At 44.2% G+C, this 23,297-nt stretch overlaps 1 protein-coding gene across 13 annotated transcripts in view; it reads left to right on the top strand.

Moving 5' to 3' along the window:
• Nucleotides 1-23,297, top strand: part of CCPG1 (cell cycle progression 1) — a 98,648-nt gene that overhangs the window by 32,783 nt on the left and 42,568 nt on the right. For 9 of the 13 annotated variants that reach the window (XM_075897274.2, XM_075897278.2, XM_075897279.2 and 6 more), the window contains exons 2-6: nucleotides 537-607; nucleotides 13,313-13,430; nucleotides 16,073-16,152; nucleotides 16,354-16,561; nucleotides 20,406-20,501. In XM_075897274.2, the coding sequence (XP_075753389.1) occupies nucleotides 548-607; nucleotides 13,313-13,430; nucleotides 16,073-16,152; nucleotides 16,354-16,561; nucleotides 20,406-20,501 (562 nt within the window). In that variant the 5' untranslated portion in view covers nucleotides 537-547. The remainder of the gene's footprint in view (nucleotides 1-536; nucleotides 608-13,312; nucleotides 13,431-16,072; nucleotides 16,153-16,353; nucleotides 16,562-20,405; nucleotides 20,502-23,297) is intronic. The other 4 variants (XM_075897283.2, XM_075897285.2, XM_075897284.2 and 1 more) reach the window with 1 other exon arrangement.

Raw genomic sequence — 23,297 nt, forward strand, 5'->3', positions numbered from 1 at the left:
TGAAATATTTTAAAAGTTTGTAAAAGTGTACATTGTTTATAAAGTAGATTAGATCTTTCTAAATGAAGAACTGATGACAGTTTTCATTTTTCAGTCTTTTGGGTGCTTAGAAACTTAGACTGTAGTTTAGCAACGTTAAAAATTGTCTGTTACAAATATTCATGGTGTATATTACATAATTGCAGTTTGTTTTCATCATATTTTGAGCATTTTGGATGGATAATAGGAGTGTGTAGCCAGGAGGTCCAAATTCATTGCAAGGAGGAAAACATTGCCCATCTTGTAAAATCCAAGTAAAAAGTCCATAAGCTTAATATTTTTTTAACTTTACAAGAATTATAGCTTTAAATATTTAAATATAAAAATATACTCTTTTCTTCAAACAGACCTCTTTTTATTTCAATTTATTCCAACTCTGTAAATTGTAAAGCCTTGTGATCCGTGCTTTTCTAACCTGGATACTTTTTATTGTTCTTTTTAGAAATAAAACATAATGATGTATATTGCACGCTAACATGATTTACTTTCCCTTGCAGCTACTTTGAAAATGTCTGAAAATTCTAGTGACAGTGATTCATCTGGTGGCTGGACTGTCATCAATCATGAGGTACTGTTTCAAGTAATATTAAACAGACGTGATTAACTTAAGTCACATTTGTCTTCTAGTTTATGTTGTTCTGTATACTCCATTACACCTTTTTCCCTTTTTGTTAGTACATTTCCATTTATGTGGCTATTTCACACAGACGTAGAGGAGAAAGGAACATTTTTAAAATAGGAAGCTGTGACTGCAAAGCTATAGAAGTTGACACACACAGTTGGAGGTTGGCACAGTATCTGATATGACTTTTAACCTTTAAAACAACAACACAACATGACACACACACAAAAACACCCAACCAAACAAAAAGTTGATTAGATTTTAAGGTGATGTCCCTTTAAGAAATTTAGAGAGTTTTGGCCACTTTTTCGCCTTTGGTACATTTCTCCCCCTCCCCTACCCACCCTCAAAATTGATATGGTATGTCATCTGCACTTTTGTTATCATTGCTAGTATATTTCCACTTCTCTTCCCAAACCTAATGTGGGAAGAGGACAGTGCAGTAGTTCTTCCATATTACTACCACCAAGCCTCACCAACTGTGGCTTTTGATCACACCTTCAGCCTTTTGACTGCACCACCAGCTTTGTGTTTCTTCCCTCTTCTTGTCCAAAACCATGGCAAGATGCCAGTGTTCCAGTGCACAACAATGTTGTGGTAAAGGGCCTTTGAGTCCAATCTTCACAAGCAACCTACAACCAGTGTCTTTTAGTCAAATGCTCCTCTTTGTGGGGACTTGCTAATTAGTCCTCTGTATTTTGGAATTCAAGATATACTGGGTAGGAGTTGATTTAGGACTTGAGTCAGCTCCACTGAAGGTTTATTAACAGAATGCTAGTGTAGATAGGGTTCTGGTTCCTACTGTTGTTTTCAGCCATTGTATTTTCTAACACTCTTCAGAATATATCTAGATGACATGATGAAAAAAGACAAGCAGACACAGACACTTTTTCTGCATCAGCACTTCCAATATTACTACTGTCATATGAGCTGAATCACTAGTAGCATAACCCATTAGTCAGTGTGTGTTAGGCATCCCCATCTGTGTCTAATTCACAGATCATGGGAGTTATCTGTTACAGCCCCCAGGTACAACTGTTGTCATCACAATAGCAATGGTGGGAGATTTGAGGCGGGGAAAAGGCTGTTGCTGGTAAATCCTGTATGTTCTGATAAGGGGATCAAACAAGGAACAATTCTATGGGAGTAAACAAAGTTCATGTCCAACAAGCAGACCAATAGTCCTGGTTCTCAATGGTAATTCCTTAGTTACTTTTGTCTCCATCTCAGGATTTGAAAAATCTGCTTGCTCACAGTGAATAAGAATATTGCACAAGTGAACAGCATCAATTTCTGCAGAATTCAAGTTTTCATTTAAAAAATGAATTAGTCTAGCTTGTATGATTGCTATGATAATCTTCCAAAGATGTATTGAGAATAAATGAATGCACCAAGTTGTTCCAAATTCTTCAAAGAAAGAGGTTCAATGTTAAGTGATCGGAAATGAGACAGTATTTTCTCTGTGGTTTATAATTGGTTCATTATAGTCCTCTATACATCACTTAGCAAAAACAAGGCTCTGAAGTTGGTGGGCTAATATTTCATTAGTGTCAGGAACAATCAAGTGAATAGATTCATGCCTGAGGAGTTACAAGGTAGCTTCAGGTGTAGTAAGGACTTTTATACCAGCCTCCCACCTCATTTCAGTGATTTTTGGCATGGAAATACTTGTCAAGTCTCTTCGTTTAGAAAGTTAAAAATAATTTTCAGAGGTTGAAAGCAAGCTTTCAGAAAGTTCCCTGGTTGCATTATTTAACTGAGATGTCTCTTTAAATCTCTTTAATTTCTCTGCTATGGCTAGCAACACAGACATAGATTGTTGTTCATAGAAACTTGACACCAAAACAAAGCAGTTCCTAGCAGCATCGAAATGTCAAGGAAGGAAACTTTGTTTGAACTAATGGACAAAGCAGCATAAAAGGGAATTCAAACCATACTGAAGGTCACATAGTCCTTCAGAGGCCATTCTGTTGGAAACAAGAATAAGAGGACTAATACAATAGAGTAAAATGGAAAAGAGGGAGAAGAAATGACTCCAGGGAAGACTTCTACTGTATAAGAAAAGTAGCCCCACCACATAACATTCCACATGATCTATAGTATAATCAGTTGGAAGAAGAGGGGTGAACTCTTCTCTTCTCAGACAAATGAATATATCAATTGAACTAATCAGTATTGGACATAATAAAAATGTTAATAGGCAATCTCCATTAATTTTAGATCCTTCTATCTCCTAGAACTGGAAGGGACCTTGAAAGGTCAAATCCAGTCCCCTGCCTTCACAGCAGGACCAAGTACCATCCCTGACAAATTTTTGCCCCAATTCCCTAAATGGCCTCCATAAGTATTGAACTCACAACCTAGGGTTTAGTAGGCCAATGCTCAAACCACTGAGCTATCCCTCCTACCATCTAGAATGTCCAAGCTCAGATTTCTTTAGTACCAAAATGGACCAGCAAAGTTAATAAATTTTAAAATTTAAGAATGACATAAGAAACAGATGTGTCTACTACAGACTACCAAATAAGGAGAAGGTGGTGGTCGAAGTGTTTCTATGAAAAAATAACAGAAATTACCACCAGTATTGGGGATATGGGGGACTTCAACTACCTCAACATCTGTTTGGAAAACGTAATATGGAAAAATACAACATATCCAATAAGTTCCATGAATGTACTGGAAACAACTTTTTGTTCCAGAAGGTTGAGGACAGGCTGTTTTAGGCTTGATTCTAGCCAATCAGGATGAGTTGGTAGCAAATTTGAAAGTACCAGGCAATTTGGGTGAAAGTAATCATGAAATATGATGGATTTTATTATTCCAAGGCAAGGAGGGAATGAGAGCAGCAGAATAAGGACAACAGACTGCAAAAAACCAGATTTTAACAAAGGTTCCATGGGAAGAAAATGCGAGAGAAAAAGTGCTGGCAGTTTTTTAGGAAGATATTGTTATTAAAGCACAACTGCAAACTGTACCACTGCAAAACAAGGATAGGAAGAATAGTAAGACAATATGTATACATGAGGAGCTCTTTTGATGATCTGAAAATAAAAAAGGAGTCTTACAAAAAGTGGAAATATGAACAAATTGCTAAGAAGAATACAAGGATACCACAAGCATGTAGGAACAGAATCAGAAATGCTAAAGCTCAATATGAGTTACTCCTAACAAAGAGCATAAAAGGCAATAGGTTCCTTAAAGACATGAATAGCAAGAAAAAGACAAAGGAAATTGTAGATCCTGTACTTTGTGTGGAAGAAAAGTTAATAACTGATGTCATCAAGACAGAGGAGGTATTCAATACTTACTTTGCTTCAGTGCTCACTAAGTAGGTTTGTGGTAGCCAGATACTGAACACAAGTAATATTAACAAGTGGGAAGAAATGCAAGCCAAAATAACGAAAGAACAGGTTAAATAATATTTAGATAAGGATGGGGCTCTATATCTGGTTGAACAGAAGGGTATAGCACCGTGGTCCCCAAAACGGTGCCCGCGGGGGCATTTCCATGCGCCCGCCAGGTGCTCGGGGCTGGCCTGGCACGAGGCGCATGGCGGGGGGGAGCGCCGGCCCTGGGCGCGCGGCGCTGGGCGGGGGGAGCGCCGGCCCCGGGCGCGCGGCGCTGGGCGGGGGGAGCGCCGGCCCCGGGCGCGCGGCGCTGGGCGGGGGGAGCGCCGGCCCCGGGCGCGCGGCGCTGGGCGGGGGGAGCGCTGGCCCCGGGTGCGCGGCACATGGCGGGGGGAGTGCCGGCCCCGGGCGCGCGGCGCATGGCGGGGGGAGCGCCAGCCCCGGGCATGCAGCTATGGGGGGGGGGCCGCCCCCGGGCATGCGGCTATGGGGGGGAGCCGCCCCCGGGGCGCAAGTGTCCCCACCCCCTGGCGCGCGAATGGCCCCGCCCCCTGGCGCCCGGTGGGCGAACGGCCCCGCCCCCTGGCGCCCGGCAACCTTGAAAGGTTGGGGACCACTGGTATAGCACAAGCCTGGGCTCCCTTACAGTAGGAAGCAGAGCCTTTGTGGAAGGGTGACACGAATTCTGCTCGCCCCAGACAAAAGTAAAGTAGGTGTTTCCCCTGGCAGAGATATCTTTCCCCTGGCAGAGATATCTTCTTGGCTGAGGGGTGAGTCCCCTAGTGGAGCGGGGTAGTTGATAGCCTGATGAAGCTCTTCCTTTCACTTGCCCAGCTGGGTGGAGGAGAGGGAAGGATTTTCCCATTGGCTAAAATCTCTTACTGTGGAGTGGCCAGAAGGTCATTTCCCAGAGGACTTGGGGATGACCCAAAGCTATGGAGCAGATGGTGATCAGGATTGGATGGCTTTTCATTTTCCCTGGATTTTTCAGGGGCTGGCAGAGCGGTAGCCAATCTAAACCTAAACAGTGGAACTTCAGTAGGAGTTGGTAGGTGGAACTTTGGGGGGGGGGGATTTCTTCCTTTCCCTTTCTATTTTTATGGGATTAGGATCTAGGAAGCGAAGACAGCAGTGGCTACTGTGACAGCAGTAAAAGTGACCCGAGAAAGAGAAGAGACAAGGAAGATGGTTGGATACAGAAGCTGTTGGATGTTCTTCCATGTTGGGGGAGCATCTGATGGAGCTATTTATGTTTGAAATGTTGCTAAATAGAGCTCATGGCAGAGAAATATTAGACAGTCAACTCAAAACTATAGTGGAATTCATATGGGCATTTGAAGGTATATGATGTAAGAGTAGGGTTGCCAGGTAGACCCTGCCAAAAAAACGGACACACTTGATCATGGGCTGGGGGGGGGGGGGGGGAGGGAGTCCGGGGGCCGCCGAGCTAGCCGGGAGGAAGGTGGGGACAGGGCGTGGGGCTGGCCAGGAGGAATGGGGGAGGAAGGGGGGCCGGGAAGCAGAGCTGGGGAGGGTCTGGGGCACAGGGCTGGACAGGAGGAAGGGTGGGAAGTGGAGCTTGCCGGGGGGGAAGGGTGCAGCCACTGGCCACAGCCAGAGTCTAAGGGGCCGCGCCCCTGGCAGGCACTCCCTTGAGTTGCTCATAGAAGCTGGGTGGGGGCGGGGCGAGGGGCTGGGAGTCACTCCCCCCACCTAGCTTCTGCACATAGCCAGAGGCTCCCAGCTGGGAGGCAGGGCTGCGATTGATGCTGGGAGCCTCTGGTTGTGTGCAAAAGTCGGGCGGGAGGAGTGGCTGGGAGTCCCAGTCCCCGGCTTTTGCACATGACCAGAGGCTTCTAGTGCCAGTCGTAGCCCCGCCTCCCAGTCACGCCCCCGCCAGGATTCTGTCCGGCACCCAGCTGGGAATTCAGAAAATACCGAACATTGCACATGTCCGGTATTTTCTGAATTTTTCTACCGGACAGATGGTGCAAATACCGGACTGTCCAGTAGAAAACCGGACACCTGGCAACACTACGTATTTTGATCTGTGGAAGAATGTGATCATGAGGACAAAACAAAGGAAGAAAACTAGTTGGATAACAGGTTTGCTATACAGGGGAAAGAGGAGAAGAAACAGGTACAAGATGAGATGGTGAGGAAAAAAAGATGGGAAGACAGTGCTGGCAGAAGAGAGGAAGAGATGGGAGGTTAAGTAGGAAATATGGATGATGAACAGGGGACTGCGAGAGAGAACATAAGACAGATTCATACCAGCACCAGCAGGGGACTTTGTGCTCAGAAGAATTGACCAGCCTGTCTACAGACTAAGTCCAGAGAACAGAGGAGTTGACTTCTTTCCAGAGGACTAATTACTGTATCAGAAAATGCTTAGTATTGTCTCCTCTCTATATTATCTGTTTTCTTAAGTTAGAGGGCTACTTAGAGGTCTATTGTTTTCTCCTGAATGGTCATTTGGCTTTTAATAAATTGAATGAGTGGCATGTATCTGCGAAACCTTTGAGATTAGAACAAGTGATTTATTTTTAGACAACAGAAAAAAGAAAAAACCCACAAAACAGTTGCTAAACTACAAAAATAGATTACTTAGTTTTAAGAAGGCTTCAAAATTTGTACTAACCTTATAACTGAATTGTACAGATTTATTCTTTATTCAAAAAGTATTTAATGTGAATGGGGTATTTTTAGACATCTAATCTCCTTAAAGCTCGTGATTAATATAAGCACTCTTTAAAAATAAAAACAAACCTGTTTGCTTAACTCTTCGAGGAGGGAGTAGTGGGGGAATGATCATAGAGTATTACTGTTGCTGTAATCTCACACCTGTTGGTGCAAATATAGCCAACTCTGTCTGTTTACAAAATGGGAGTTGGTCTTGATCCAGGATGAGTTAGTGTTTTCAGTTAGGCTCTATTTTTCCAACAATCTTACATGAGTTTGCTCAATATGTTGTTGTTGTTTTTCTTTCATTATGAAGATCCACTGCCAACACAGTTTGATTAATTAAACAAGATTGTCAACCATATTGCAGACTTCTATTCCTAGCAATTTTCTGGCCTTCTATATCATCTTCTCCATTTAGCTGTAAAATAGTCAGAGACATGCAGCCAAGGCATCTTTGTTTTTCTGGATTAAAGAGAGAAATCCAAGTTAGTTTTTAAAAGCTACTCTGCAGTCCAGTATTGTTGATTTGTTCTGTGTTATACATCGTGATGTCTGTGTAGAAAGCCACTAAAATATTCCAAGGAAAAAAATCAGTTTGCAGTAGCACTGTAAACACTTGTTAGAAGTCGGCAGCTACACTCTCTGAAGATTTCAATGAACATAAAATATGCTTCATCCCTTACAGCTCCTACCTATCAATTGGGCTAAAGATTCGATCCTTCTGTAGCAATATAAGGCACTGGTGGCCTATGTAGAGGTCAATATGGGTGTGTCTAGACTACAGGGTTTTGTCGACAAAAGTGGACTTTTGTCGACAACGCTATACCTGCGTCCACACTGCCTTTGAGTTATGTCGACAAAACTCAGCAGTTTTGTCGACGTATGTAAACCTCATTCTGCGAGGAATAACGCCTTCTGTCGACAGAGTTCTGTCGATAGAAGGCATTATTGTATCTACACTGTCCTTTGCATCCGCACTGTTATGTCGACAAAGTGGCTTGCTTTGTCGACAGAACTGGATGTAGTCTAGACCAGTGGTCCCCAACGCAGTGCCCGCGGGCGCCATGGCGCCCGCTGGGGCATTTGTGCGTGCCCACCGACAACCTGTGCCACCCCCAGCGTGCGGCGCACGGGAGGCCCCGGCCCCAGGTGCGCGACACGCACCGGTGCACGGCGCTCGGGCGGCCCCAGCCCCGGGGCACATGCGGGTGCTAGGGCGCTCGGCGCTCGAGTGGCGCCGGCCCCGGTGCAGCAGCACAAAGTGCTCAGGCGGCCTCAGACCCGGCCATGGGACACATGCCAGCGCTGGCGCCGGGTGCAAGGGCATCCCCGTCCCCTGGCATGCCCCTGGATGCGCGGCCCCGCCCCTGGGTGCCCGGCGCGTGAGTGGCCCCACCACCCGGGTGCCCGGGAGCCTCTAAAGGTTGGGGACCACTGGTCTAGACGCTCTTTGTCGACAAAACTTCTGTCGACAAAACCCTGTAGTCTAGACATACCCAATGGTTCCAAATGATGGGCTTTTTTAAATTTGTATTTTAAAAATCATAACATTTAAAAAATCATAATTTAGCCTGTTGTACATATGGATTATGATGCAGGAGTGTGCAGAGGATTTGGATTGTGACCTGGGGAGGGAGTTGGGGTGTGGCAGGGTCAGGGGCGCTAGAGGCAGCCTTTGGCTGAGAGGCACTTACCTAAGCATCTCCTGGCCAGCAGCTCTACAGCACCCCAAGGCATGCTGTGCTCCCTGACTGCTCCAGCCCCAGATTAAGGATGTTAAAATGTGGTTAATTTTAGTTGAGGCACTTCCCCATTCCAGCTGACTCGGGGCTCAACGACAGCTGCCCCTTTGAATTGTGTGCAGGCAGCGTTTGAACGGGGCAGCCCGCTGCACAACTGACCCTGGGCTTCCCTGCCTCCCTTCTGAATCACGCAAAGGCTGCAGTTTCAAAGGGGCAGCTGCTGCACAGCTGATTCCAGGATCAGCTGTGTGGTGGGCTGCCCCTTTAAAACGCCGGCTCCGCATGATTCAGAGAGCAGCTGTGGAGCCCGGGCTCCCCGTGGCATTTCCCCAGGACTCGGAATCAGCTGGGGAGTCCGTGTGGAACCCAGGGTCAGCTGGAGACTCTGCGGCTGATCCCGGGTTCTGGGGAAATGCCACAGGGAGCCCGGGATCAGCTGGGAGTTCCCAGCTGACCCAAGGCTCCAGGGCTGCCCCTCTGAATACCCGCAGAGGCAGCGTTTTAAAGGGGCAGCCCACCGCACAGCTGATCCCAGGATCAGCTGTACAGCTGCCACTTTGAAGTACCCCTCCGCCCTTGCTGCCTCAATTTCATAGTTGACTAGTCGACATTACTATCCGACTAGTCTTTAACATCCTACTCCAGATCATGTAAAACTGCAGGCTACTCACTCTGTGTGGCTCTCAGCTATGGGAGGGCGAGAGGCTTGCGCTGCCTCTGTTAGTTAGGCCAATCTCTCAGCTCCTATTGGCTGTTTCCAGCCAATAGGCACTCAGAGATTGGCTGGAGTCAGTTCCTATTGGTTGGTTATTTCTAGCCAATAGGAGCTGAAGATTGGGCTGGGAACAGGAAGATCGCACAACGTCACAGCTGTGTGCCTGAGGGTACTGGCAGGGTGGTCTGCGACCGGATCCAGTGGCTTATCGGGCTGGATCCACCCCGCAATATGTATCTTGCCCATTCCTGAGATACCCATTAGTTTTCATTATCAGATATCATAGGGAATATTCCTAGATAAGAAACTGATCATCCTTTTAGGGTAAAAATATATTTTAAACATTTTGATATATGCCTGCAAGTGTTCATTGTGAAATATAAGAGAGCCTTATGGTACAGTACTAATAAGTTATGCTTTTTGAAATACTGTTAAGTTATTAACATCATCAAGTTTTTGAAAATGTTGCTTTCATTATATACATTTTCTGAGTGTTAATGTGTGTAGCTTGACTTACTGTTGGGCCTTTAAAGTTTTAAGCATACCGCACCCCTCAACCTCATTTTGTTGGAAGCAAAAGGGATCCAGAATAAGATACCTACATTAATGAAGACTATATATTTAATCTCTCTACAACTGTTTTATTTTGGAAAATAAGGTTGATATGTTAAAAGTCTCAGGGGGTAGCCATGTTAGTCTGTAACTTAAAAAAATGAGCTTTTGTGGGCAAAATCCACGTCTTCAAATGAGACTCATCTCAAAAAAAGATCTATTGGCATTGGTTAGGGATTTGGGACAGGTGCCATATGAAAAGAGATTAAAAAGACTAGGACTATTCAGCTTAGAAAAGAGGAGACTAAGGGTGGATATGATTGAGGTCTATACAATTGGCAGGTATGGAGAAAGTGAATAAAAAATGTTATTTGTTCCTCTAACATAAGAACTAGGGGATCGCAAGATGAAATTAATAGGTAGCAGGTTTAAAACAAACAAAAGAAAGTTATTTTAATGCTGCCCATAGTCAGCCTGTGGAACTCCTTGCCAGAAGATGTTGTGAAGATCAAGACTTTTAACAGGGTTCGAAAAAGAACTAGATATATTCATGGAGGTTAGGTCCATTAGTACTTATTAGCCAGAATGGGTAAGACTGGTGTCCTTAGCCCACGGTTGGGCAATAATTTTTGATGCGGGAGGGGGGGGACACTCCAAGATTTTAGAAAGTGGTCAAGGGCTGCACTCTTCCATGGCATTAATGGAGTAGGTGCGGAGTCTGGGATGGAGGTTGGGTGCAGAAGGGAGCTTGGGGTAAGGGATTGGGGAGCAGGAGGGAGAATGGAGTCTGGGTGAAGGAAGCATTTGTGACCTAGGGCAGGGAACTAGGGTGTAGGGTTTTAAGATGTGACCTAGGATAAGAGGGGTTATGTGATCTTGGGCAGGAGAGTGGGGTGCCAGATCTGGGAGGGGGTATGGGTGAATGTGTAGTAGCGGGGCAGGAGTGGGAGACAGAGGGTTGGGGAAGGGAGGAGTTAGTGTGCCAGAGGCAGGTTCTGGACAGGAGACTTACCAGCCTGCCTGTATAAAGGACAGGAGGAGTGCTGACCAGCACCCTGTGACTAAGGGGTTAAACTCAGGTAGCCAGAAGTACCAATGGGCATGCAGTGCTGAAATTTGAATTGTATAAGATTCCTTGCCTGCTTTCTTTGTGGGGAGAGAAAAAGCAGGAGTTGAGAGAGAGAGAATGATTTGAACCCAGGCAGGACTACCATGCCTCCAGTATTCTGGGGGCATAGAAGTGGACTGAACCTGGAAAAGATTGGAAGTAAGTAAAGGGAAAAAAGTGAATCTAGTCGCGATCAAGGTACTGTCTTTATTTTGTGGTTTGGTTTGAACTGCTCTGTGTGGAGCTGTGCCTCCCCGTCCCATGTACCATCTAAGCATTTTCTCTGTGTTTTTAATTTGTTTTCCTTAGGTGCTCTGTAACATCTAGCAACCAGGTATGCTTTATCAAGTATACCTTTTGTTTTGTAATAAAAATCACTATTTTTAAGGTGGTGATTTGATTCTTGTGTTCTGGAAGGTACAGGAGGTCTGTTTGGCTACATCTAGACTGCAGAGTTAAATAAAAAAGATACTCAGTTTTTTCTGTGGTGGAACTGCAAATGAGGTTTTGGGGGGGCAGGAGGTTGGAGTGGGGTGCAGATCTGGGTGGGAGTTAGAGTATGGGAGGGAACTCAGGGCGGAGGCAGTGGCTTGGAGTGTAGGAGGTTGGGGTGGGTTTGACCCAGAACGGTGTGTTAGTCTCTAAGGTGCTACAGTACTCGTTTGTTTGTTTTTAAAGTTGGATATTTTGACTGGCTCCAGAAAACTAAAGGGTACAGTTACAGTATGCAAATTGCATATTGTTTTCTTATGGTTTTTTTGAAAGAGGCTTTTCTGAAATTTGGCGCATCTACACAAGCTGGTGGACGATCAGATGAACTGGTGTGACAGTGCCATCGAGGGACTTGGCTCTGGGGCACCACCACCGCACATACAGACCCTCCCAGCGCCCCCTGCCCTCAGGAGTGAGACCGGAAGAGAGCCGACACCCCATTCTCCACCTCCTGAGCCTGCTGGTCCCTGCCCTGAGGCCAGGTGGGAGCCATCATCCCCTAGAGGGGGACAGGCTCTTGCCCCATTCCCCACCTCCTGAGCACATCTACACAGTGCCAAATTTCAGAAAAACCTGCTTTTTCGACACATCCCTTATGCCTCATAGAATTAAGTTTACAGGGATGGCAAAAGAGTATGTCCGTTTTCCCGATAATTCTTCTGGAAAAGCAGATGCGTTCCTTGGACACAGCATTGCTTTTCCGGGATACGTCTGGTATCCCGGTAAAGCACTGCAGTCTAGACATAGCCTCAGTGTGTAGCTGCATGCCTTAGATTGAGAGGTCAGCTACTGGAGACTGCAGCTTGTTTTTCTCTTTTCTTTTTTCAAGCTCTCTTGTAGCAGAAGAGCTTGTGGTAAGCTGGGGGTGGGTTCAAGTATTCGCCCCCTGTTTTAGGGATAAAAATCACTTGATGGTGGCAGCACCTCCCCAAAATCTGTGTATTGTGATTCTGGGGAGAGTTTTTATAACCAGTATCTGTAGTCACAAAGTATATTTAAAGTGTTTGTGGGCCCCCTCCTTCTGCACTCGCCGTGCCAGAGTGGGGAATGGCCATGACATTGCAGAGCTAAAGGCTTGCAGAGCTTAAAATGTTTCTGCCTGCTCGTCCATGTGCTTGAGTAACTGAGCAGGAGGGTTGAGCTTTGTGGCTGCCTGTTGTTCAAATAGGCAGCCCTCATTGTCCAGTTTCTGTCTAGAAACCAGCCGATGGGATTGTGCTGGGCGTGGGAGCGGCATCTGCATCTTCCCTCCTCCCCTCCGGATTCAAAGAGAAAGTGCTGGACAGCCACATTCCTGAGCAGCGTATGGGGTTGCGGGGCAAGTTGGGGAGCCTGCCATGGGCTCCCCACTGTCTCTGTGAGCTGGATCGGGTGGCTTGGAGGGCTTGATCTGGTCTGCAGGCCGTATTTTGCCCAGGCCTGCCTTAGCCTCTGTTTGTTAGGGGCTGGAAATGGGTTACAGGAGTGGGGTCACTTGATGATTACCTGTTTTTGTACACTCCCCTCTGGCATTTGCCACTGTTGGAAGACAGGATACTGAACTAGATGGTAGATGGACCTTTGGTTTGACCCAGAATGGTGTGTTAGTCTCTGAGGTGCTACAGTACTTGTTTATTTTTTAAGGTTGGATATTTTGACTGGCTGCAGAAAACTAAAGGGTACAGTTATCTGTTCTGAACAGCTAGGTGATAAGACCAATTGTTGATATTTATAAGCATCATGGTTTCTTTTTCTGCATTTCTTTTGCTTCTCTTATTCATAGTTATTTTAAGTCTCATCCTTTAACATAATTTCCTTTTGGTAATTAGTACATTTTCTAGTGCTTTTACATTTTTTTTCTTTCACCCTCTGTACTGTAACACTTTGTTCAGTATTAGAGATTATCAGTTTGGTCAGTTGTTTTTGTTCATTATTGTTGTTCATGTTGTTTTCTCTGTAATGCTTTTCAAGTCCTTTAAAATTAAAAGGCTGTTACATCAGTAAATATAATGTAAGCTTTCTGTTCTTCAGGGTTCTGATATAGAGACAGTGATCTCTGAAAATGGAGAAACAAATAATAATCTTGAGTTTGCTTCAGAAGAATATGCTACCTTGGTGGAAGAAGAAGAGCAACCCTTTGATCAGAGAGGTAAGATATTAAAACCATAACTACTCTACAAAATATGCAAGATTTCAGTTGTAGTGATTAGTTTTGTCCAAGATGCTCTCTATATACATAATAATAAAGACAAGTACATTGTATAGGCCTCTGTTACATTACTACATTATCAGTGTTTTAGACAGCTTTCAGTAAATACTATTACAAATGTATTCCTTCTTAACTTGAGTATGGGAGTGAAGTAATTAGCATGGTGTATATCACTAAAACATTACTTTTGGCTGTTCTACCTGCCTCCCTCTCGCCAAGCTTCTGCAAGCACTGGAAACTCCATCCATGCACTTGCAGGCTCCGTCCCCACAGCTGCCATTGGCTAGGAATTGTGGCTAGTGGGGAGTTGTGGGGGACGGTGCCTGCTGGGCAGTGTGAAGAGCCACCTGCCATCTCCCTTCTTCCTTGGACCCTTCACCACCAAAGTAGAGCTGCCCCTAGTAAGTGCCCTGCACCCCAATCCACTGCCTCCTCCCTGAGTTCCCTTCCATACTCTAACTCCCACCCAGACCCACAACCCACCCCAGCCTCCTGCCCTGAATTCCCTCCTGCCCCCCAAAACCTCATTTCCAGCCCCAGAGTCTGAACCCCAGTCTGAGTCCTAATCCTCATCCCTGCACCAAACCCCTTGCATGAACACACAGCCTTCTCCCACACTCTGAATCATTCACTTTTGGACTCATCTAGGAGGCTCCAGAAAATCTAATAGCCCCAGACCCCCAGAAAAGTTGAACTGGCCCTGGAAACAGAAACACAGAAAGGTGAAGTGACTTACTTAAGGTCACACAGCAGACCAGTGCAGAACTGGGAATAAAACACAGATCTGCTAAGTTCCAGTTCAGTGCTTTGTCCCCTGGACTCCTCTGCCTCTCAGTGGAAACTGTTAGAGATAATGGAGCAAATCTTCCAAAATGCGTATTTGTGACTACTCAGTTTTAAATACCCTGTCCTAATTTATCAACTTTGGCAGGGTTTCCACATAGATAAAGTAGGGATGCAAAATTTTGTTTGTTTAGTTAACTGGTTAAACATTAACTGGTTTAACGGGCGGGGGGGGGGGGGGGAGGAAGGGGCCCCCGGCTCACCAGGGCTGGGCAGGTGCTGTTTCAGCCCAGCTGCTGTCCCCCTCTCATTGCTCTTCCGTCCCCACCCATGCGAAGCTGCTGCTGAATTGGGCCCCTCTCCCCACCTCCTACATGAGGCTGCCAGCTGGCTGTGTGGAGGGGGCAGTCTGTTCCCAGTTATTGGTTAATCATTACCTGGTAAGCATCACCTGTTAAAGATGATGCTTATCAGGTAACCAGTTAACTGTTCACATCTCTTAATATAAAGTACTAGTTTACCTGGTGTTGTTCGGGACCTTAACTCATATAAGTTTTGTTTTTCTTCATTTAAATCATTGCTCTGGGGTGAGGCTGGGGATAAGAGGTTCAGTATGCAGGCTGTGCCCAGGAAAGAGGACAATCCCAGCCATCTCTAACCACAGCAGCTTGGGCCCAGGTGCAAAGTACCTGTCCATGGCCACTGCAGAGGGCACAGCCAGGCGAAGACTGCATGTCCCCCAGCTGGGGGGACAGACAGACATAGTCTCTGAAATTATATAGTAGATAACTGTCCCTTTCTCCACACCTGCCCCTTGTTGGCCCAATGGCATTGTAGCTTTTCCAGTCCCCAGGTCTGGCCCCTTGCTGCTGTGGTCATTATACAGTATAACTGTCCCTCCTGCCAGACCCCTCCCTTTCCATGTTATGAGAAACAGTCAAATTCTAGCCACATTCCATTGTCTTAGTGCAACAAAACACTTACCTTTCTTTAAATTTCAGTGAGAGGAAACTGAATACCAAATTTGGTGGTCCTAGCTTTTACTGTTTAGGAGTTCTTGAACAAACAGACTCACAGATGGAGAGACAGCCAGATGCACATTTCTAAAATTTATAGTAAGATGATGTGAAAACCTCAACATGTGTGCATGTATTATTGAGTGCATAAATTTGGGCATGCACATTTTTTTGAAGTTAGCTTCATAATATAAGTTGGAAAAATGATATTTACCCTATTTAAACTTTTTAGAAAAAATAGATTGAATAGGAGACATATTTTTTTCTGATATCAATTGTGAAGCAAAAAATGGTCATGGTAAGTTTTATGAAACGGGTTTAATGGTAAGATGATTCACTCAGTTAATGCAAAATCCCTGATGGTAAAGTACAATACATTTTTGACTTAATGTTCAGGAATATATTATTCAAAGCATGGTCACATCCTCAACATTTTGAAAAGTCCTTGGATTATACAGATTTGCCAGTGTTCCATCATTATGCCTGGATAACTGAGGGCATACTGTTGAAATTAATCTTACGTGTATATTTAGGGTGTTGGTTGTTTCTACTATGATCAATGCAATTAATTTCTAAATAAAAGCATCCTCACATCATCATATGCCAGTGAGGAAGTATTTGGATTCTGCTATTTTTTGGGAAAGTATTGAATAATTAAGTTTAATACATTTGAATAATGTTTATTTAGGAATCATTTGACTTTTAAATTGCTTAATGTTACTGAAGAAAAGTGGAGTCCATGTTCTTACTCCCACATTAATTGCATTTTTCTTTGTACTACAGCTGTATGCAGCAAAGATGATGTGGTCTCAATGGTAGAAACTACTCATGCTGCCTTGGAGGAAACCCAGGCAGTCCCTGAGGTATATTATATATATATATTGTACAGCTCAAAGACCTATTTGAACTCCAATTGACAATGCCAAGTAACATTTTTAAGACACAAAATTAAATATGTTATTGTTAATGCTTTAGAGACAAAAGAGGAACTACTTTCTGGTTTTAAAATGCTCTATTTTCTGTATGTCTGTTGAAATAACATTTTTATATTACTGACTTTTTAGGCAAAGAATGAAAAATTGCCTGATCACAGTTCCTGTATTGGGGCTATTAGTGATGATTCTGACATTGTTACCCTTGAAACACCTAAAGTAGAAGAAATTGGAATGCAGGAGGAAGTTGCAGTTGTTGATGAAGAAGCTCAAGTTTCAGATGATTTTAACATGGGTTCCTCTTCCAGCAGCCAATACACATTCTGTCAACCAGAAACTGGTAAGAGGAGTTAACTACTAAGAAGCTATGTACAAATGATACAAAAAAGGAGGCAGGGCTGGGATCTCCTTTTGTAACTAAATTATGGGAGCCTTATTTCCTGCCTACATAGTTCTCTTCGGGAAACCTCTCACTCTATTCGAAAACATATCTCAAATGTCTGCAGATTTCACACTCTTGATAATGTATTTCTCAAACTTTGCGCTACCTTAAGCTTTATGGTACTTTTCTGAGGTTGTGGTAAATTGGAACCATTTATCAGACTGTGAAATCATGCTGCCTGACATACAAAATATATTACTGATGTGTTTCAGAGGATGTATGTGATTTTTTTTTTAACTTTCACGTTTCAGATACTTCTTTTTGGAAATGTGTTGATTTGCCAAAGAGCTGAAATAGATGGAATTAGATCACAGTAGCCAATTAAGTATCATATATTGATGTTTGGGCTAAAGAAGACTAACAACGTCATCCACAAATGGACTCTCTTGCCCCCTCATACTACATTATAAATAATATCTAGCAGAATAGTTGAAGCTCTTACAAGTTTGTACAGACATCACAGAGTATGATATATAGGAAGAGGGGTAGGAAATACAGCAAAGTTTGGAGCTTTTACATTTATCTTCTCACTTATTACCTTTCTCTCTAGTTTTATGTGCTTCCTCCTCCTCCTTATTCCATTATTCTACTTGCTTTTATTCCATTCTCTTATTTCCTCTTCTCTTACTCATTCCCTTTCAGACCACTCATTTATACTGCTTCTAAGCTAGGGTTGCCACCTTTCTAATCACACACAAAAGCAAACATCCTTGCCCTTCCTGTACCCCAAGGTCCCACTCCCTGCCCTGTTCTTTCTCTAAGGTTCCACCCTTACTCACTCCTTCCTCCCCACCTCCACTGCTTATTCTCTCCCACGTTCACTCACTTTCACCATGCTGGGGCAGGAGGTTGGGTGCAGGAGGGGCTGAGGGCTCTAGGGTAGGGCTGAGCATGGGGAGTTTGAGATACAGGAAGGGGCTCCAGGCTGGAACTGTGGGGCCAGTGCTTGGGGTGGGAACAGCATGTGGAGCTCAGGTGGCAAACCCTGCGCCTAGAAGCCAGACATACCAACTGCTTCTGGGAGCAGAGGTGTAGCGAGGGTGTTATGCGCCCAGGGGCAAAGGAAAAATTTGCACGCCTCCCCCCCTCCTGCCATATGGCACGGCCCTGAACTTGGTGCACAGCTGAGGGGAACTTATATTACATCTTCCCCCATCCCTTACAGTTTGGGGCTGGGCTCCCACATGCACTAACTCTTCAGAGGAGATGGAGGAGGGTCAAGCTCGGAGCAGAGAGGAAGGGAGGAGACTCCAGCTGCCGGTGGCAGGCGGAGTAGGAGCATGTGAGCTGAAGGGATAACTGGGGGAGCAGAATGGGATTAAATTGGAGCCTCCCTAGCATAGTGCCATGGGGCAACTGACCCCTCTGGCCCCCTCGCTACGCCATTGCCACCCCTCCTGCAGATCTATCGTCTTATGCGTGTGCAAGATCTGTGAGAGCCGTCCCATGAATCTGCAGTTAGTGTCTGTGGCACCAGCTTCTAGGTGGTGTCTCAATGCTGCCACATTCACCTCCAAAGAGGGGGCTTCCTTTCAATGGGCCCATTTCCCAGGGCTCTTTGATCTTTGGTCTGGCTTCCATCCCCTCTCCAATCTTTGCAACTGCCCAGAAGTGCTCACCTTCCGCCTTATCCATTCCCACCTCATTCACCCTACAGGGACAGTCTCTGCCTCACTTGTCCTACAGACTATTCTACCAAGACTTAATACAAAGTTTCCATGTAAAAGGACTCAATACAAAGCTAAAAATTTAAATGAGAGAATGATTAATACAGAGACGTGTTTATATCTGCTGCAGGGAGACACCTCTGCCTGCCTCCATCCCTCTCCCCCCAGAGTCTACAGCCCCATTGCAAAGCGGGGGAGGGAAAGAAAAGAGGCTGAGACCCATCCAATGGGACTGAAGCAGTCATGCGCAAGCCATGCCCGGGAGCCATTCTCCTGTCCATTGCTGGTGCTATGTTGCTTCAGGCAAGCTGAAATGCAATCACTTCTAGGGTGGGCTGGACAGCTGTTTAAAAGCCTGCACAAGGTTTCAGGCAGGGAGCAGAGCGGGATGCCTTCCTGCAGAGCCCCCATCAGAACTACTGTGCCCTCCTGGCTTAGGAAAAGAATAAACAGGAGGATTGGAAATTAACCTGCCCAGTTTCACGTCCCCTACACAGGGGACTGAGCCATCTACATTAGGCCCCAGCTGGAGTATCATGTTCAGTTCTGGGCGCCACATTTCAGGAAACATGGAGAAACTGGAGACAGGCCAGAGAAGATCAACAAAAATGATGAACGTTCTAGAGAACATGAGATATGAGGCAAGGCTGAAGGAATTGGCCTTGTTTACCTTGGAAAAGAGAAGACCGAAAAGGGACATGAGACCAGCTTTCAAGTATCTAAAAGAGTATCAGAAGGAGGAGAAAGAAAAATTGTTCTCCTTGGCCTCTGAGGTTAGGATGAGAAGCAATGGGCTTAAATTGCAGCAAGGGAGGTTTAGGTTGGACATTAGGAAAAACTTCCTGCCTGTCAGGGTGGTTAAACACTGGAATAAATTGCCTAGGGAGATTGTAGAATCTCCATCACTGGAGATATTTAAGACCAGGTTAGATAGACACCTGTCAGGGATGAACTAGGGTAACTCAACTTTGGAAGCCCCAGGGGCCATGCTGATGCTTACAGAACATGTTGAGGGCCTCAACTTAAGTGTGGTTGCATATGCAAGCAAATACATACAAATAGTTTCTCTCACACTGACAGGCATGAATACAAAGATTAAGGTAAGACTACACAACACACACACCCCATTTAAGTCAGCTCTGCTGATATTAATAAAATGCAACATTTACCTGATTTCTACCCATGTGACAGCACTTTTCATGAGCAATGACAGTCCAAGAATTTAACTACTAAAATGCATATCAACAGAAGATCGTTACACTGACTACTTTTTTGTTTTGGCTCCCACTCGCTGGCCGCGTGTTGATCCCCACATAAACCCAAACTGCACTGCGGGGTGCAAACAAACTGGCCGTGGGCAGCATACCAAGTTATTAATAAATACTTGTAAACCTTTACCTTTTCTCTCTGCTGCCATGTCTCCTCTCCTTGCTCCATCATCTCCCCTCATGCCTGCTGCCCCCCAACTACTCACCCTCCTCTGCTATTCTGACTCCTGCCCTTCTCACTGCCCTCAGCCCTCCTGCGACCTGCCCCCATCCACCAGCCCTTCTCTGCCTCCTTCACTACGCCTGTGTCTGGGAGCCATGTGGAGCCGGTGCAGAGCCTGCCTTAGCCTCTGTGATCTGCTGTCTGTGATCTGCTGACTGGACTTTTAGTGACCTGATCAGTGGTGCTGATGAAACCACTAGGTTCCCTTTTTGACCAGGTGTTCCAGTCTAGAAATGGATGTCTGGTAACCTTATTCCAAGTATAGCCCTATTTTAGTAGGAAGATGTAATTTGGTAAGTAATATATGAGAAGGAACAATTTTCAAAAGCACTTATTTTAACTTGGGAGCAGAGTGTGTGTAATGAGTAAGTACATTCATACCGTATTTTTGTGTTTATAAAAGTGTATGAATCACAAGATTGACAAACGGCCCAGTGTCAAAATCTGACTCATTCGTGACTGTCAATAAAAGTGTCATCAAATTTTTAAAATCTTCCACATGATCTGATTTTATTTTCTGTTACCTTGATTTTTTCTTTCATGGATAAGTTCTAAAATGTTTCTTCTGTTTTGATATACAAAAGAAGCTTGGTGGGAGAAGCTGAGGAAGATTCCAGAATGTGTAAGGGGATGGGGTGATGACCTGAAACAGCATGTGTCTGGCAGCCTCTATTTCCAAGGTGGTGTGACTAAATTTGATTAGTTTGTATAAAGTTGACTGCTTGTGCCTAGCATGGAGTGCTTTTATAGTATTAATGCAACTGGATTCGCTCTTACAGTAGCAATGTTCCAAATAGGTGCTCAAAACCTATCTCTTACAAACATTGGCTAAACTATTAGGCTCCTTTAAAAAACAGACTGTACCATAATTTGTAATGAGCATCAATAAAATTTAAAAACAACATTTTAATATATTTGCATAAGCAGTTTGAGTGGCTGCTGTTGGGAGTCCAAATATATCTGTAGCTGCAGAGAGATTTTCTTCCACGTTTATTTTAAATTATTTCAAACAGGACTTCAGTACAGTGCATTAAATTGATTGTGCACCATAGTAAAGTGTATTGAGCATGTTTGCTTTGTTTGGAAAGCCATTTGTAATTCATTAGTTGTTATGAAGAAATTCTACTTTTCTTTATGCCAGTGTTAACACCCAGCATCCAAAGCATTTGCTTGCCTAAACTCTGGTTGAAGTTTTTTGCTGAGAGCAGTCGGGGCATCTAGCTTCTGTAAGTCAGGGACTTAGTGCAAGTATATTTTCGAAGATGCCTTCCAGTATGTGTATATCAGCAAACCTTCCTAATGCAGATGCAGCTTATAGTGGCAAAAAAGGGCTTTTGTCAGTATAGTTTATATTGATTTCCTGTATGAAATAAGGCATAGCCACAAAAGCATTTGTATGGTGGTATAAAACACTAGAGCTTTATCCAGTACAGTACAGAATTGTCACCAAAATCGACTTGTCTTGACGTTACTGCACTGTAAAAAATTTCTAATATAGATCTGGCCTTTATGATTATAACCAGAAGGTGTTATTTAGGATTGTCTCTAAGGATCACGCTTTTTCTTTCATATCCACTATCTTTATGTGGGTATTTTTCAAAACGGCATTATAATGAATCCTTACAACTTTTGTAGGAAGGTGTCATTCTTATTGAGTGTAGTGCTATTGAAAATTTGTAATTAAGTGCTTTTGTTGGCACGTCAAATACTTTCAAGTCTTACAGCTGTTTCTCCTTTCTTTCTGATTTTTTTTCCACACCCTTTTTCTGTAGTGTATGAGAGAACTTCCCTGTGTTGGTTAAGAGTATGTCTACATACAACTAGATACCTGCATTTGTCCTATGCCAGCGGACTTGGGTTTACATAAGAACAGCCATGCTGGGTCAGACCAAAGGTCCATCTAGCCCAGTATCCTGTTTTTCGACAGTGGCCAATACCAGATGCCCCAGAGGGAGGGAACACAACAGGTAATCATCACGTGATCCCTCTCCTGGCATCCATTTCCAGACAAACAGAGGCAAGGGACACCATTCGTACTCATCCTGACTAATAGCCATTGATGGATCTAACCTCCATGAATCTATCTAGCTCTTTTTTGAACCCTGTTAAAGTCCTATCCTTCACCACGTTCTCTGGCAAGCAGTTCCACAGGCCATCCATGCACTGTGTGGAAAAAAACCTTCCTTTTGTTTTTAAACCTGCTACCTATTACTTTCATTTGGTGAGCCCTAATTCTTATGTTAAAGTACATAGCTTTACCTTACTCACTTTTTCCACACCAGTCATGATTTTATAGACCTCTATCTTATTCCCCCTTATTCTCCTCTTTTCTAAGATGAAAAGTCCCAGTCTCTTTAATCTTTCTTCATATGGGAACCCTTTTCAACCCCCCCTTAATTTTTGTTGCCCTTTTCTGAAACTTTTCCAATGCCAGTTTTTTGAGATGAGGTGACCACATCTTTATGCAGTAAGAAAGATGTGGACGTACTATGATTTTATATAGAGGCAATAAGATATATTCTGTCGTATTTTTTATCCCTCTTTTAATGATTCCTAACGTTCTATTTGTTTTTTTGACTGCAACAGCACACTGAGTGGATGTTTTCAGAGAACTATCCACAGTGACTCCAAGATCTCTCTCTTGAATAGTTGTTGCTAAATTAGTTCCCATCATATTGTATGTATAGCTGGGATTATTTTTTCCAATTTGCATTATTTTATATTTATCAACATTAAATTTCATTTGCCATTTTGTTGCCCAATCACTTAGTTTGGTGAGATCTTTTCGAAGCTCTTCACAATCTGCTTTGGTGTTAACCATCTTGAGCCGTTTGGTATCATTTGCAAATTTTGCCAGCTTACTGTTTGTTTGTTTCTCTAGATCATTTATAAATAAGTTGAATAGGATTGATCCCAGGACAGACCTTTGTGGGACCCCACAAGTTACCTCTTTCCACTCTGAAAACTGACCATTTATTCCTGCCCTTTATTTCCTCTTTTAACGAGTTATCAATCCATGAAAGGAACTTCCCTTTTATCCCATGACAATTTACTTAAGAGCCTTTGGTGAGGGACCTTGTCAAAGGCTTTCTGGAAATCTAAGTATACTATATCTACTGCATCCCCCTTGTCCACATGTTTGTTGACACTCTCAAAGACCTCTAGTAAATTAGTAAGGCATGATTTCCCTTCACAGAAATCATGTTGACTTTCCCTCAACAAATTATGTTCATCTATGTGGCTGACAATTTTATTCTTTACTATAGTTTCAACTAATTTGCCCAGTACATAAGAACATAAGAACGGCCGTACTGGGTCAGACCAAAGGTCCATCTAGCCCAGTATCCTGTCTGCCGACAGTGGCCAGCACCAGGTGCCCCAGAGAGGATGGACTGAAGACAATGATCAAGCAATTTGTCTCCTGCCATCCCTCTCCAGCCTCTGACAAACAGAGGCCAAGGACACCATTTTATCCC

The sequence above is a fragment of the Pelodiscus sinensis genome, chromosome 14 (genome assembly GCF_052426305.1).
Source record: "Pelodiscus sinensis isolate ZL-2025 chromosome 14, ASM5242630v1, whole genome shotgun sequence".
Lineage (NCBI taxonomy): Eukaryota > Metazoa > Chordata > Testudines > Trionychidae > Pelodiscus > Pelodiscus sinensis.